Genomic DNA, 15,729 nt, shown 5'->3' on the forward strand with positions numbered 1-15,729 from the left:
GATAATTGAGCTGAGTCTGTCTAACGTTGGGATCGAGACCTTGAACATGCAAACTAATTGGTGGAGTAAAATTGTTCCTTTATTTAGCATTCCAAGTACATGCCCAGGATAGCCCACATTAATCGTAGTGAACTTAACAATGGAGTTGAACTCCAATTGGATTTTACCCTACCGTAAGGTGTAAATACAATTATGCACAGTATACATCATGAACGTTGAATGACTTGCTAACTTTTCACTTGTACATGTGTATATACATGTACCGGATACCTCCTGATGCCCTTACATGTTTTTTTCTTCAGAGAAGGTTGGTTCAATGTGTATAAGTTTGCAAATAAAACCTGATTTTTGTTAGACTATATATGGAGACTGAAAGTTGACTTCTGATGGCGTGCTTCCAGAACCCTTGGATTGGAAAAATGATGTGCACAGATTTTAGAATTTGTAACATTTTTCATTTAGTTACTTCTTAAAACAATCCAACTTGGAAAAGGGGCTTTGGAAAATATTTGCTAGTACATCAATTTATAGAAACTGAAAAATTACCTGACCTTAAAGAGAAACATCTGACGCCATGGTTCTGTAAGTTGAGTGGGAAACCTTCCCTTTGATTCAGCTGACGATGAAGTTAACATTGTCTTGAAACCACCAACCACCCCAGCACCTACCTCCGTCAGTCATTTCACCAGGTGTAATTGTTTTATGTTGGGAATAGAATGGGGTGGTGTTTGAAAGTGGATGGCCACTTCCTTGCTCAAAGTACTTCAGGTTTGGAAAGAGTTTCCTGAAACAGCTCAGTGTTTGTCTGTTTCATCTATGTTTGTTTCTGTTCTTTTTGGTTGCGGGCATTCCTTGTACTGCTGAACATCCAACCCTACCGCCTTGGTTCTGTTTGGATTGGTTTGGCTGCTGCTCTGTTTTCAACTTCCCTCCCATGAGATGAGACGGAACATTGAGAGAATGAATTGTACATTAGACATTAGTGAAACACCATGGAAGGAGGTGATTTTTCAGTAGACTTCTAAGTCCGTCAACAATATTGCAAACAGCAGAGCTCAGGATGGAAAAGTACCGTATCTGAGCAGCCACTGGACCAGTATCCTAGTCCAGAACATGTAGCTGGTCCTGTGCGGAAGGGCTGGATGAGATTACTGACGTGATTACTTACGTACCGTAACTAAATGAACACTGTCCCTTATACTGGTGTGTACCTTTAAGAATCTAACAACTACTTTGATCTATGGCCGGAATCTTTGGGATAGGCTGTGGAACCAGTCGGATAATAAGCCACACAGTGTCTGGCGAAGATCCCTGTTCCTCAGGTAGTAAATAACAGCATTCAGCCAGCCATTTGACACAAGCAGAGCTTGGGTGAACACAAAGGCCAAGTATCTGTTATAAGTCTTCGATTGAAGTTTTAAAAATATCACCACTCTGACGAGTGTAGGAATCCAGGTGATGATCAGAGTCCCTGCTATGATGATGACGGTGGTGGTTGATCTGGTGTTTATTCTCTGTCTACCTTGGCCATTGCCTGCTTGGTTTTCAGCAGCAATGCGTCGGGCTTGATTGCGAGCTATTAGGATGATGTGTGCATACAGGATGAATATGGTCAGCAGTGGCAGTATCAAAAATACAACCACTAAATAGATTTGCCAGTCATTTAAGAATGACTTTCTTAAACAAACATATTTTTGGGGTTCATATTGTAGAGGAAATGTAGGGCTGTAAACCCCAAATCCAAAAATCAGAACAGTGCTGATTATAGTCCATGTACTACAGACCAGTATCTTTGATCTGAACTCAGTCATCATTGAAGGGTAACGCAGAGGATGAGAAATAGCAATGTAACGATCTACAGTCAGAAGTAGAAGAGAATATACACTTAAAGAGGTGAATGCAGCATCCATCACAATAGTTGCCGCACAGAGAAAATCCCCAAGTAGCCACGTTCCAGCAAACAGTTCTGTTGAATGAGGGATCCACCATACACTGTTACAAAGGTCAGATAGGGTGAGTGAAGCCATAAAGATTTGGGTGGTTGGCTGGATGCTGGTGACACGTCGTAAGGTGAAAAGCATCAGTGGATTCAGGAGAAGGTTTGGAGCAATGGCTAGTACCATCAGAATTTTGACAATGACTGCAAATGGAGTTGATTCTGTTGCATTCTTGGCCTCCTCTGGTGTGGAATATGAGGTGGTAATGTTCATTTCTGCATTTAGTGCATCCATGCTCTGAAACTCTGGACAAAATCTTTGGTTAATCGGCCTTTTCTCACCTGTTATTAAGCTTGTCAGGTGCTCGGAAGGAAAATCTGAATTCATTCACATGAGTTCAGGTCCCACTCCAGATACAGTAGATATTGACAAGTGAGCTTGCTTCGTCATTTTAGGAAAATGTCTCATTCAGAATCTGACATGAAAAGTTCTGGCTGGTGATATCCAGTCTCTGGTGCATGTACCTGTGTGGTGTAGCCAACTACACAGTGTGTTCTCGCTGATCTGTGGGCGTCTTTTATGCTGCTTCCCCAGCTCATAGCAGTCTCACTGTGTTTATATGCTGTCAAATGTAATTACACCTTATAATACAGTTGTTAGAATTCAAGCTTTTCGGATCTTTGATTGTTTGATCCTCTGATGGAAACTTGATGAAGGACTAGGCGTCATCTTCCGATGAGTCTTTTTTTGTCTTTGACAACTTGTTCCTTTGCTGTCAGTTCTTGTTACTGAATGTTGGCACCATGAGTGGCCAACTTGACAGCAGCATGAGCAATGTGTCCAATATTTAGAAGCCATATTGATTGGAAAACTTTACCTTAGCAGAGTCTGCTATTTATTAAACTTAACAAGAGCCTGTCAGATCTGGGGTTTCATTACTTACATGTATTCAGGTATAAAACTCATACAGGTGCTCCATTTCTACTGGTCCAGATAAAACCGGTGCAGTGGTTTTGGTTTGTATTGTATTGTATGTGTGCTAATTAGTTTTGAGAGCTTTGTAACTGCTTTATGCCGCACTGCACTGCCCATGCATCGTAGATATGGCTAAAGAGGGGTGTTTCATAAAGCACAATTATTAAAAAATTGCTGATAAAAGATGACATACTCATTAGTCAAATGTTAGACAGGCAGTGTCATTTTTTTTGTAAATAAGATTTGATGGTACACAATATAATTCCCACTTGAACTTGCAGTTTAGTGGACAAGAATGCAGTTGTTGAAGTCTGTATATCTACTTCTTCCAATCTTGTGTGGCCATTTTTAAGGCAAGTCTGAGTCCTGTGCTTTCCCAGATACCATGCTTACGATGTATTTTTTTTTCTATCGGGCCTTTATAATGCTGATTCTTTGGCTGGACGTCTAACCAACGGATAATTTCAACATTGGACTGACGATTTATTACCAATGTTGGCATGATGCACTTGACACAAATGTCGGGCCAACCTGTGTTTTCCAGCATTGTTAAAACGTTGTCATAAGTTGGCCCATTTTTTTTTCCCATTGAGCCATCTTGTGCAATCTGATTAGTTTTCCGCCACATATTTCTCACAGGGGGGAAACATTTCAAGGCAGACAGTGAATCGTATCTCTTTTAAGATTTCTGAAGCAGCTGGCTGCATTTTTGCCATCTCAGTGTTGCCACCTCAATGATTGAGCCTGTCCTACCATCATCGTGAAGAATGCCATGCTCTTTGCCTGACATGGCCCAGAAGAATCCACGCTGCGTTCCAGCCAGTGTCCTCCCAGTGATGCCAAAGAGTACCACCCGCCATCCGACATCGGCCAAGAAGTCCATTTCTCCAGTGGCCCTCGTTTGTACTTTCTCTCGCCCAGATACCGAAGTCACTGGGCTGGGCTCCCCACGAGTGCCTGAGTGTCTAGATGATTCTTCAAGCCCCTCCCCTTCCACTGTAAGGTCTCTTGTTTGCACATGTATACATGTACATGTACGTGTACATCCGTTTGGAGAAGACTTTTGTTAGTTTGCCATCATGCATTTATGCAGACTCCTTCATCTATCCAATACATTGCTCTTGCATATCTTTTCTCTCTCTCTCTCTGACTACCCGGTATACTGCTTGTGGCACGCAGGGCACTAGTCTGCCGTATGTGCCATTCATCTACAACAACAACAACATATTTTGGTGTGATGGTGTTCCAGCCTTCTCTCCCAATACTCCCTAGTGTGATTGAAATGAAGAGGGATACTCTGTCAGGTCCTGTCACTTAATGAAATAAATGCTTTCAGTTGTTAATTATTGGCACGATTTCGGATATTGAAATGTTTTTTTGTCTGCAGAGATCCTTTCCGTGAGCGGAAATTATTAGCAATTTCCTCCATTCAAGTTTAACATGTACGTGTACTACAATGAGCTCTCTCCTTGGAGTGACCTCCTATGGATACTCCTTCAGTTATTCATGTCACAAACGTCATGCGGCCGACTCCTCTACGCCGGCCATTTATTTTTCATGAGTGGGTGAAAATGATAAAGTCTTCTGTTGCAGTCGGGATGCTGGCAGCCATGCTGGATACGAAACACGGCTTACCTTCACTTTGATATGAACATCTTCAACACCCTTCCGCCGCGTATGTTCGGTCCTCATAGACTGTGCGTGCATTTAATTTGTGTATTTGCACATGCGCAATAGTGACGTAATGGTGGTCAGCCTGAAAAATTCTAGCAGACTATGCATATCGGTGGTGACCCATGTGAGGGATTTGTGTGAATAAATTGCCAAGAATATATCAAATGGTGATATTTAATAGCTTCTATTAAGAAAGATCTCCCAGAAATAATCAAAGAAAGTGGAAAATGTAAATTTGATGACAAAGGATAATTATGAAAAAACATTTTAACTAAATTTGTGTCTAATTTTCACAATTTTGCCAGGTTTACCTTCAAATAACTTTGATGCCACATGAAAGACTAAAAATTCTTATAAACAAAAAAGGTGATAATTTCTGGGAAGAAACTGTTTTTTGAAATTCACTTCATTTTTCATTGGGACCTATTTTTGTCATTTTCCATGTTTTTCACCTTACATGTACTTAGTGGCCAATTTTTACACTTTTGTTGAATTCCCCTCGGATCATCAGTGATACTGTCTGGAAGACTGGTAAATTGTTTGCATCTATCAGCTTATTTCCTCAAGATTGAGAGCCATTAATTTGTCTGAAATGCCGTTCATTTTTCATATGGATTCAAATTTCCACAATGAGTCTGACGACGGTCCAAAATGAGATGTCCGGATTTTGGGCAAGGCATACACGTACACACACAAGTGTGTATTTGCCTGCAACTGGGGACCCCCTATTGTTCCTCTTTTGTTTGTACTTTAACTTTTTTAGAAGACCACCTATATGTTTTCGGGGACCCTCTGTCAATTGGGGACCTTATTGTCCTTTACTGTTCAGGGTCCCCAATTGAATGCAGAAAGAAACTCACACAGACACCTGGATACGAGTCCGTTTCGGTACGAGCTGACTTTAACTGCATTGCACTAATATGTACAATGACGTCAAATTGCCTGACTAAAAGGCACAAACAAAAGCTTTCCATTGTCATTCATAAGGTATCCTTCTTGCATGATAATTTCTCATTAGAGCATTCATTAGAGCATTCCTCACCATTCACAAGTAGAGGAAAGTCATAGAAAACCTGGCAAAACTGAAAAAAAATCCCCTCAAAAATGTTGACTTGACTTCTAACTTCTGACTGTTACTTTGGAGGTTTGTGACAAAGATGGGCAAAACATTGGCAGAAAATGGATTTCTATAGTGTATAAGTTAGCAAAAGGGACTTTAAGTGTTTAAATTCTGATCAGTATGGAAATGAGGGGCCAACAACTATATCTGAGGTTGATGTTGATGGATTACTTTTGGGGTCCATCTGCCTGAGTCAAGAGCCATTTGACTGGCTTCTGGCTGTAGTGGGATTCAGTACGCATGTGCACCAACGAAGTGAGGAGCATGAACATAAATGCCGCATATTCCAGTGTTATACACTGCCGCTGAAGACAATTTATGCATCCGACTTACAGTAGCAAGCCTTCCATCAGGAAGTCCTTGCTCGAGAAAGACTGACACCAACTTTATCTAGGGGTCCAGTCCACTAATTCAAGCCCCATTGAAAACAGTGTAAAATCAGCACCGTTCAGGGCCCAATAGCATGCACGCCAACATCCCTGAGATTTCCGAAACACAAATGAAATTCTTGTCTGGTCACTTACATGTATCTTTCAATTTCTTTTCAATTTTTTGTGGGTTAACCAATTACATTTTTAATTATTCCCACAAAACAAAATCACCCCCCAAAAAGTGATTTTTCCAAAGTCTGATTGCAGCCATTTTTCAAGTGGCAACCCTCAACTTTCTCAGGCACTTAGGACCATTTTTCAACCGTAGTTTTTAGCCCTTCTGCTCTCATATGAAAGCTCAAAGACCCAGGGAGTTGATCCTGGCAAAGATTTACACAATCTCACCATTTTGGGGGCCAAACAATCTCCTTTTTCAAAAGATACTGTGGGGGCACTTTTAATGCTAATGAGCTGGTCAAAAATTCTCACTTGAATTAGTGGTCTGCACCCCTAGGTAACATGAAGTCTTTGTCTCCATCTTTGACCTATTTCATTTCTTTCCCTCTTATCGAGGTAAATTCCTGGGATGTGAAAAGAGAGTTCTCCTTTCCGTCCAGACCTCACTATAGTCATGCTTGCGACACTACAGCCATGGCAGCATGGGATGTCATCTCCCCAAACCTTTGAATTTGTGACAGGAGGTTTTATCATTTTGTTACATGTATGTGCATTGACAAGCAGGCTTCGGCTCCAGCTAATGCTCCTGTGAGTGCTATAACAGACTTCCTTATATACTTCTTTCACTCAGAGCTACAAGTTACAACTCATATCTACAGGTCAGCCCTAGCTACCTTACACGTTGGATTTAAAGTCAATTTAACAGCCTTAAAGCATGAAATTCCATCCCCTTTTGCATGATGTTCATCCAGTGTCCACTTGTCGGGAATTTGATCTGGTCCTGAGACCTATTGGTTCTCTAGGGGTGCAGACCACTAATTCAAGTGAGAGTCATGGGGCAAGTTTAGGTGAGAACTATAGTTCAACCAGTAGTTGATTGCTTTTTAACAAAGCGCATGTGCAGTTTAGTTACACGCAAACAACCCTAGTTGGTCAATTATTAAAAATCTCATTGTTACGTTTCACCACTGGCTGCAATTCTTGAAGCGTACATGGTCACTCTCATTGATTCTAGTATTATTTTCATGTGAACGGTTCCCTCTGTAATGATAAATGAAATAGGCTATAACCAGCAATGCGATCCGGCCACACCTCTGAGCCTGGTCCCAGACATCAACTGGATAGTCCAAACCAACCATCGTTCGGGCAGTGTTAGTCCAACTATTGTTAACGATAGTTGTCACTTGAACTTGCCCATACTTGTACATGCTGCAGCACTTACAGGTTGCTTGAGACCGTGAAGGTTATGACTTGTTCCAATATCCATCATGTTTCCTCATAATAAGCACTAAAAGCAATGCCCAATGGCATGACATGTTTCCTGCAATTTCTTCTTCACAAGAAAAAGCAAAATTGATGGATTTTTTTGCAAATATACATGCATAGTGGATGGTGAAATACAACATGATTAATGATTGATGCACACCATATGCATCCTCATGGTCTTGCGGCATTTGTACCTTGCTTCGTTAGTGGATCATATGCGTGCCATGATTTATCATTTGAAGCAAGATATGGAACGGAGAGACCCCCCCACCTTTGTGTTGGTCATTGTTTGATCGGAATCTCAGGAATTCTTTACAGACTTCTAGGGGGGATGTGTTAGGTAACAATTGTCTAGAGTGTGTATAGGGATTGGACAGGTGAGAGGGGTACCCCTCTGTCCCATATCTTGCCTGGTATATGATTTATATTCAAATTCTACAAACGTCCAAGTTTTATCTCTGGACGTCGCTGCTTAAGTGTTCACGTCATGCACTTGCTTCAGCATCAGGAGGTTGGTGTATTTGCCACTGCTGATTTTCTGTTTTTGTGTGTGCTTTTTGTTGATTCAGCATGACAATCATTACAGGCAAACTTAGAACACTTTCATCAATCAGCAGGGTCCAATCCTATGGTGCTGCTTACCATTAAGCAAATTATTTGGCTAACCATGGGACAAAAAATTGCTTTATTTTAAGTGTGTTTCATGGCAAACATTTTCACAGTTGCCGTGCTTAGCACAGAAAATTGCATGGGCATGCAGAGATTGCCATTCTTACGTTGCTATGAGTTAAGGAAATTTTCCTCTGAGCTTAGCATACATTTAGCTGTGCTTACTGGCTTTAGTCTACATAAAATATGTTCAGCCTCTGTTAGCTTAAAATCATGTGCTTAGTAACACCATGAAATTGAGCCCTGATATTTGAAGTATGAAGAAATGTACTCTGCATACTACTTGCAGCTCATTGCATTGTTTCCTTAATACACCTCTTGATGTTCACAGAATTTGTGACCTGCTCTGTAAAAATGAGTTGCAAGTCTCCAGAGCTACCTTTGAGTTTTACTTTGTATTAGATTGAGGAGTTTGAACTCTTTGTTTTGATGTGTCACTCAGTTTGGTATGATGAAAACGGACTTTGTGGAGGTGTTAAAATGTTGAGGATTCCTATTGGTTAAACACTGTTCAAGAGTCTGTCAAAGGCCTTTAACTCCAAAGTGGCTCTGGCAATATGTGACTCATTTTCACAGAGCGGGTCATATTTGTAGAATTTCAATAACATTTGCCAACTTTTACATCAATTCCCATCATTATCATGTGATCCCTTTATAATCACTCTGTTGGTTGATCAACCTGTATTTTTGTTAAGAGAAGCAGGACAATTCCGCACAAAAGTGAACATTTATTCATACTGTTACTGACCTCATCATTATTTGTAATTCACAAACATTTTGCCAAAAGTGAAAGTAGAACTGAAGTTAATTACATTGTACTTAGTATTTGTTTGTTTTGCATTGTTTTGAGTAAGAATTTTAGGTACATTTACTCATTCCAATGATAATAAAGTTGCCAATGACGGTTTTGATCAGTATACATTTGCTTGAGGGCCAGGGGCTTTTAAAGATTGAAGAGAACCCACATATTAATGAGTTATAACTTTGGCTCATATAACTTGTAAATTGTCAGCAATGTTTGATTACTGGTCCCATGAAGCTCTGTGGTTGATATGGTGGACATATCCCATGTGGATATAATAGAATTCCTGCAGAGTTCATGTAATTTATTGTACTCAGTTGGCAGATTTATTCAGCTTACATTTGCTGATTCATGGGAGGGGGTGTCATCAGATAAGCAGTGAACAGAGTGTAATTCCACCATGCAGCAAAAAAGTGTCCTGACCAATCATATCATAGTTGTGGTACATTCGTGTCATTCTTGCATGTGATGTGGTGTTCAGGTTTGTTGTCTTGTTTTGTTTCTCCTACAGAAATCATCAATTCTAGCACCTCCTATGTTTGTTGCCAAGGAAATGAAACCAGTGATTGTTTGGAATAAGCCTGCTGTCTTGTTCCAAGGTAAGAATCGAAACAACAGGGGCATTGAATAGATTTTCTTTCGTCAATTTAATACAAAAGATTTGTTGTCATCCAGGGTCACTGTGGTTGTTGACAGTTTAGTTCACCAACTGAAATCTCCATGTACATCACTTGCATCTGAAATTCAGAAACTGAGCTAAATCTACTTAAATGTGCGGTTTAAAAGGCAATAAAATGATAAAAACAAAAGGCATGCAGAGGCATCAAAAGTCACCTTTATGGTATCTCTTTCTTAGTTCTTTGTTCCAAAAAGAAGTGATTAAATAACAAACCATGCCAAAGAGCAATGTCATTTTGTCTCTTTGAGAGCAGTCAGCATCAGCTCTAGGAACATGTCAAGAACGGTCTTACCATTCCTCCATTGTTTCTGATGGTACTGGTATTTGGCTGGGAGATACCAGACTTGAAGTCTTAATAATGTGAACTGTGCCACAAGCTGTCTTGAAATTCCTCTCTGACTACTCCAAGAAGCTAAGCCAAGCATCTCTGAATCAAACTGTGATAAGAATCAGACAGTAAACTACGTAGTGCCTGGCAAAGATCCCTGTTCCTCAGGTAGTAGATTACAACATTCAGCCAGCTATTTGACACCAGCAGAGTATGAATGGCTAGGAAAAAGTAGGGCCATTCCTCAACATCCTGTACATGTTGGAATATAGCAAACCCTATCACTGTAGGCATCCAGGTGATGATTAGAGTCCCTGTTATGATGATGATGGTGGTGGTTGATCTAGTGTTTATTCTCCGCCCACCTTGGCCATTAGCGATGTGGTTGTCAGCAGCGATTCGTTGGACTTGATTGTGGGCCATGATAGCAATATGTAGATATAGGATGAGAATCGTCACCAACGGGATAACTGTTACTGTAATAGTCAGGTATGTCTTCCAGTCTTTGGTTTGTTCAAGGCAAAAGGCATCAGGACCAATAATGGAAAACTTAATGCTTGAAAACTGTAGGTAAAATGTTGGTTTGACTCTTTTCGTCTGTTGATAAGCTCATCAAGTACTCTGAAGGAAACCCTGGTTAAAACCGTTGTTCAAGTTTTTTCTCTCACAAAAGTTCAGATGGCACTCAAGGTGTAACAGACATTAACAAAATGGGTTTGCCTCCATTTGATGAAAGTGTTAGATTCCGAATTAGACATGAATAGTTCTGACTGGTGCCATTCCATCTATGGTACACGTACATGTACCTGTATGGCACATCCAACTACAGCGTGTGGTCTAACAACCAGACTGACCTTATGGGGTCTTTATGCTACACTTCCTGGCTTATGACAATCCCTGTGTGTTTGCCTACTGCCATAGCTATGATTGAACCTAATGAGATATTAAGTTGAATCTGAAGCGCAAATGCCAGATTCCACTGTTTGCCATTTGATGTGATATTAAGGTAGTAAATATATGCTTGGCTGGCCTTAAAAGTGTGTAAAACTTAAGACTGGCTCAGGAGAATGGACGTGACTAATGCCGGAGCCGCAGGCGAGGGGCCATTTTCAGGCCTTATTCCCATTTCTAAATACCTTTTTTAGTCAGAGAGTCAAAAGAATGATTTTGTTCTAGAATTTCACTTTCATTTTCCCATCCCCCCGCCATTGTATGGTGTATTTCTTGTGCAAGTTGTCCAATAGAATCTCCTTATGGACTTGGCGCACTTGTGATGAGCCACGTGCACACAGACTCTTGACCAATCAGAACCGATTAAACTGTCTCGTATCTAGGTGCCAGTGCATGATTTACACAGCGGGCATTATATATATGGGCGATTCACAGTGGTGCATCTCCAAGAGTTTGCAATGCATTTTCCAACTCCAATCACAATGCGCGAAATCTGTCGACTCTTTTCAAACGCGCATTGGGTCGACAAATTTTGCACACTGTGATTGGCCAGCGCGTTGCAAACTCTTGAAGGCGCACTAACGCCCGTATTCTCAGCGGGCATTATCAGATGTTAATAAATGGTCAAGTTGCATGTTGTTGAATAGGGAGACTGTCTGAGGTATTTATGAATAAGGAATAAATAGGGGTTGGAACTAATTTTCCAAATTGATTTTGGTGTATCTCTTGGATAACTTGTCAATGAACTGTCTGTTTTGTTATTGAGCACTGATGCTGCCATGCCATGAATTGCTGACTTGGACACCGGTACATAACTGGCCAATGTTAAGAAGCCATGGCCCCTGTAATTTAAAACTCATTGCCTAAGCAGTTGAGGTGGAATAACAAGAGCCTTTTATTAGGAATGAAACACATGACATCAACTATATGCTGCCAGATTTAATTTGAAGTTGCATGATATGTACCTGGGGGATTTTCAAGATTTTCCGTGTTCAAAATTCTTCAAAAATTCATAACTTCATTTACTGGACGTTTACACCCACACGAATGACTGTCTGGTGGCTACTCTAATCTGACAATCTATTGACACCCAAGTATTTCAGTGAAGCCTGCCACTTTGTAAAGAGAGCCCAGATTGTGAGGTGCTACGTAATTTTCTTTTGTTCCTGAAACTGGCCCAGTGCGCTGGTGGCATCTTTCAAAATACAGGCCAGGTTAGCATGCAGCGGTACTGTATCGCTCATTCCTGGAGCACTGGAGTGTTTTGCCCCTGGTGGTAATCCGCTTGTGCTGAATGCTACAAACAATGGTATAATCATTCAAAACAATGGCGGACTTCCTCCGCTATTAACAACTGAAAAAAATTTTGGCAATTCCCAGGAGATCAGTCTTTTGTTCTGAGTACAGTCTTTTGTTACAAGGCCCGGCTCCTTTGTTCAATTTTGGGCAGCCCGGCTATGCATTGAAACCCAAGGAGTTCGGTTCCGGAAATCCCGGCAGCAAGTGGTTAATTTTCCTGGGCTGTCTGCCAATGCATGTAGATTGAAAACTGAACAAAATTGCACGAACTTTAAAATACATGTACAACTTTGCAAGAGCTGTTGCCTCCAACAAAATTCAATTGAACTGCATTTTTGGTTTTCAAAAAGGGCCATCAAGGTTACAATAAAGTATCTCCGAGAATCTAAAGAACAATTGTCGCCTCACTTTTTTTCTGGCTTGGAACTTCAACATTTCTTTGATCTATGATCTGAGTCTTTGGGATAGGCTGTGCAGCCAGTCAGATGATAAGCTGTGAAGTGTCTGGCGAAGATCCCTGTTCCTCAGGTAGTAAATAACAGCATTCAGCCAGCCATTTGACACAAGCAGAGCTTGGGTGAACACAAAGGCCAAGTAACTGTTATAAGTCTTCAACTCAATATTTGAAAATATCATCATCCTGATGAGTGAAGGAATCCAGGTGATGATGAGAGTCCCTGTTATGATGATGATGGTGGTGGTTGATCTGGTGTTTATTCTCTGCCCACCTTGGCCGTTGCCTGCTTGGTTTTCAGCAGCAATGCGTCGGGCTTGATTGCGAGCTATTAAGATGATGTGTGCGTACAGAATGAATATGGTCAGCAGGCCGAATGTTGCTAATCCAATAACTGCATAGATTCGCCAGTCATTTATGTATGTCTTCCTCAAACAAATATATTTTTGGGGTTCATATTCATGAGGAAAAATAGGGCGGTAAACCCCAAATCCAAAAATGGAAACAATGATAATTGTTGTCCATGTACTACAGACCAGTATTTTTGATCTGAACTCAGTCATCATTGAAGGGTAGCGCAGAGGATGAGAAATAGCAATGTAACGATCTACAGTCAGAAGTAGAAGAGAATATTCGCTTGAAGCGGTCAATGCAACTTCCATTACATTATTTGCTGCACAAACAAAATCCCCTAGCAGCCATGTTCCAGCAAACAGTTCTGCTATGTGGAGGATCCACCAGAGACCATTACAAAGATCAGACAGGGTGAGAGAGGCCATGAAGATTTTGGTTGTTGGCTGAATGCTGGCCACTTGCCGTAAGGTGAAAAGCATCAGTGGATTGAGCAAGAGATTTGGAATGATGGCCATTACCGTCACAATCTTCACAGTGATGGCAAATGGAGTTGCATTTTCGACCTCCTCTGCTGTAGTTTTAGATGTGGTGTTCATTTCTGCATTTAGTGCATCCATGCTTGGAAACTGTAGACAAAACCTTTGGTTTGAATTTTCTTACTTGTGATTAAGCTCATCAAGGGCTCTGAAGGAAAGCCTGGATTGATTCACATAAGTTCAGGTGGCACTCCAGATACAGTAGATATTAACAAATGAGTTTGCTTCCATTTGATGAAAGGGTCCAATGTAGAATCTGACATGAAAAGTTCTGACTGGCGATATTCAGCCTTCGTTGCATGTACCTAAACAGTGTAGCCAACTACATGTATGTTCCCAATGACTTGCGCGTGTGCTTTATGCTTCTCCCCAGCTTAAAAGCAGTCTCTGTTTGTTTACTGTCAAATATAGGGGGCCTTTGAGCCTTTCAGACCTGTGATTGGTTGATGCTCTGATAGGAACTTGGTGACTGGCCAGGCCTAATCTTCTGATTGGTCTTTTGTTTGTCATTAACAACTTGTTGTGTTGTTGTCAGTTCTTGTTACTGAGTATTGGCACCATGAATGGCCAAATTGACAGCATGAGCTATCTGTCCGATATGTAGAAGCCGTGTTGATGTGAAAAATTTACCTTTGCAGAGTCTGCTATTTATTAAACATATAACAAGAGCCCGCCAGTTATAGTTAAAGGGTTTGATTACATATTCAGATAAAAATGTACCTCAGACAGGTCCCTTTTGATCCTGAGCCGAAGCAATGGGTGGTTAATTGTACAGTTACACAATTTGTGATAGAAATACCAGATGCATGTGGTCATCAGTTTTGAAAGCTTTCCCGGTTTCTTATGAAATTTTGACTGCTATCATGCCCATAAATGTCAGTCATCGTATTCATGTAGGCATTATTGGTAAAGAGTCCACATTTCCTAGAAGCAAAGAATTTCATTTTGCAGCACCTCGGCTGCTTTATGCAACACTCCACTGCTGATGCATCGTAGATATGGCTAGAGAGGGGTGTTTCACAAAAGACAATTTACTGAAAATTGCTGAGTAAAATCCTTGGAAAAATATGAATGTGGAATTTATACATTTTCAACACCAAAGGTTTTTATGAATGGGAACAAAAGTGTGATCAGATGGTGGAGCCTTCGGCCTGGTCCATTAAAGCTGGTCCATTACCATCCCCAGTCGGCCATCTACCAGTGTTTTGTACTGATGGCGCAATGGGTTCAGAACTGATGATACATTCATGAAGAAACATGTATGTGAAGCTTTAACAAGTGATGAAGTCTGTTATTGTAGTTGACTGTGAGTCGTGGGATTTGATTAATGGGAAATTAATTGGAATTTGAATGTGGAGGTTGTCTCCGATATGCACCTATAATTTGAGGGGACGTTGTCAGTAAAGCAGCTTCAATCAACTCCTTGGTGGTGGATAATGGGTGACTGGTCAGGTTTGCTGACATGCAGGCCACCCTTAGCCCCTCTCTATTTTAGAGATGTTCCCATTACCAAGCATTTTCAAAGCCCCGCTGTGTATCAGTGTACATGTACATTGTATTTTGCTACTTTACTGATAAAAAGGGGAAGATTTTATAGTGTGTCATGAACTCACCTGTCATGGGATCCTGGAAAGGGGGTTCCCAGCTGACTCAGTGTATAGGTAGTTGTAGTGCCTTCTTTATGTTTACTGACAGCATGCTTGGAAATCATGTGTACATGTAGGTACGTGTGGCTTTAAAAAGTCTATTTTGATTAACTAAATAAGTTTGGGATGTGATTTATTTGAAATTAATTGGAATTTTCAGTATATCCACACCGTGATAGTCATCTCATATTTGCAAACAACTTGTTAGTCAAGCGGTTTTAATTACAAGTTTGCTGACAGTGTACAGTGTATGTCTGGTTTGCTGACTTGGAAGGTGCCCCATCTCTAATTGAGATGGTATCTTTTGCCAAACATTTCAGAGTTTCAAGTCCATTGAACAAAGCCTTCCAGGAGTATGAGCATGCTACACATGGATTTTTCTGAGAAAGGGGAACATTTTACTGTGTGCCATGGTCGGCATTTAGCACTAACAGATTTTTTAAACACTGTTTGTGAACGTGAGTACAAGGCGCCTCTCAAAAATGTTGGGC

At 40.8% G+C, this 15,729-nt stretch overlaps 2 protein-coding genes and 1 long non-coding RNA gene across 6 annotated transcripts in view; 1 reads left to right on the forward strand and 2 right to left on the reverse strand.

Annotated features, from left to right (window-relative positions):
- Positions 1-15,729, forward strand: part of LOC110976195 (uncharacterized) — a 49,853-nt gene that overhangs the window by 21,899 nt on the left and 12,225 nt on the right. For all 4 annotated transcript variants that reach the window (XR_015424587.1, XR_015424586.1, XR_015424585.1 and 1 more), the window contains exon 4: positions 9,503-9,590. This is a non-coding gene — a long non-coding RNA (uncharacterized LOC110976195). The remainder of the gene's footprint in view (positions 1-9,502; positions 9,591-15,729) is intronic.
- LOC147800027 (beta-1 adrenergic receptor-like) lies at positions 1,144-2,364 on the reverse strand. Its single transcript, XM_087133813.1, has one exon. The coding sequence runs from the start codon at positions 2,322-2,324 to the stop codon at positions 1,239-1,241; it is 1,086 nt and encodes a 361-aa protein (XP_086989939.1). The 5' UTR covers positions 2,325-2,364; the 3' UTR covers positions 1,144-1,238.
- On the reverse strand, positions 12,660-13,628 carry LOC147800028 (beta-1 adrenergic receptor-like). Its single transcript, XM_087133226.1, has one exon. It carries the CDS (start codon positions 13,569-13,571, stop codon positions 12,693-12,695), a length of 879 nt encoding a protein of 292 aa, XP_086989352.1. The 5' UTR covers positions 13,572-13,628; the 3' UTR covers positions 12,660-12,692.

The sequence above is a fragment of the Acanthaster planci genome, linkage group LG02, assembly GCF_054643075.1.
Source record: "Acanthaster planci isolate LZ-2023a linkage group LG02, COTS_SCS, whole genome shotgun sequence".
Lineage (NCBI taxonomy): Eukaryota > Metazoa > Echinodermata > Asteroidea > Valvatida > Acanthasteridae > Acanthaster > Acanthaster planci.

Bases quoted from the DNA above. Each gene is read 5' to 3' on its own strand.
- LOC147800027 (XM_087133813.1), bottom strand. From the start codon at position 2,324: ATGAATTCAGATTTTCCTTCCGAGCACCTGACAAGCTTAATAACAGGT.
- LOC147800028 (XM_087133226.1), bottom strand. From the start codon at position 13,571: ATGGCCATCATTCCAAATCTCTTGCTCAATCCACTGATGCTTTTCACC.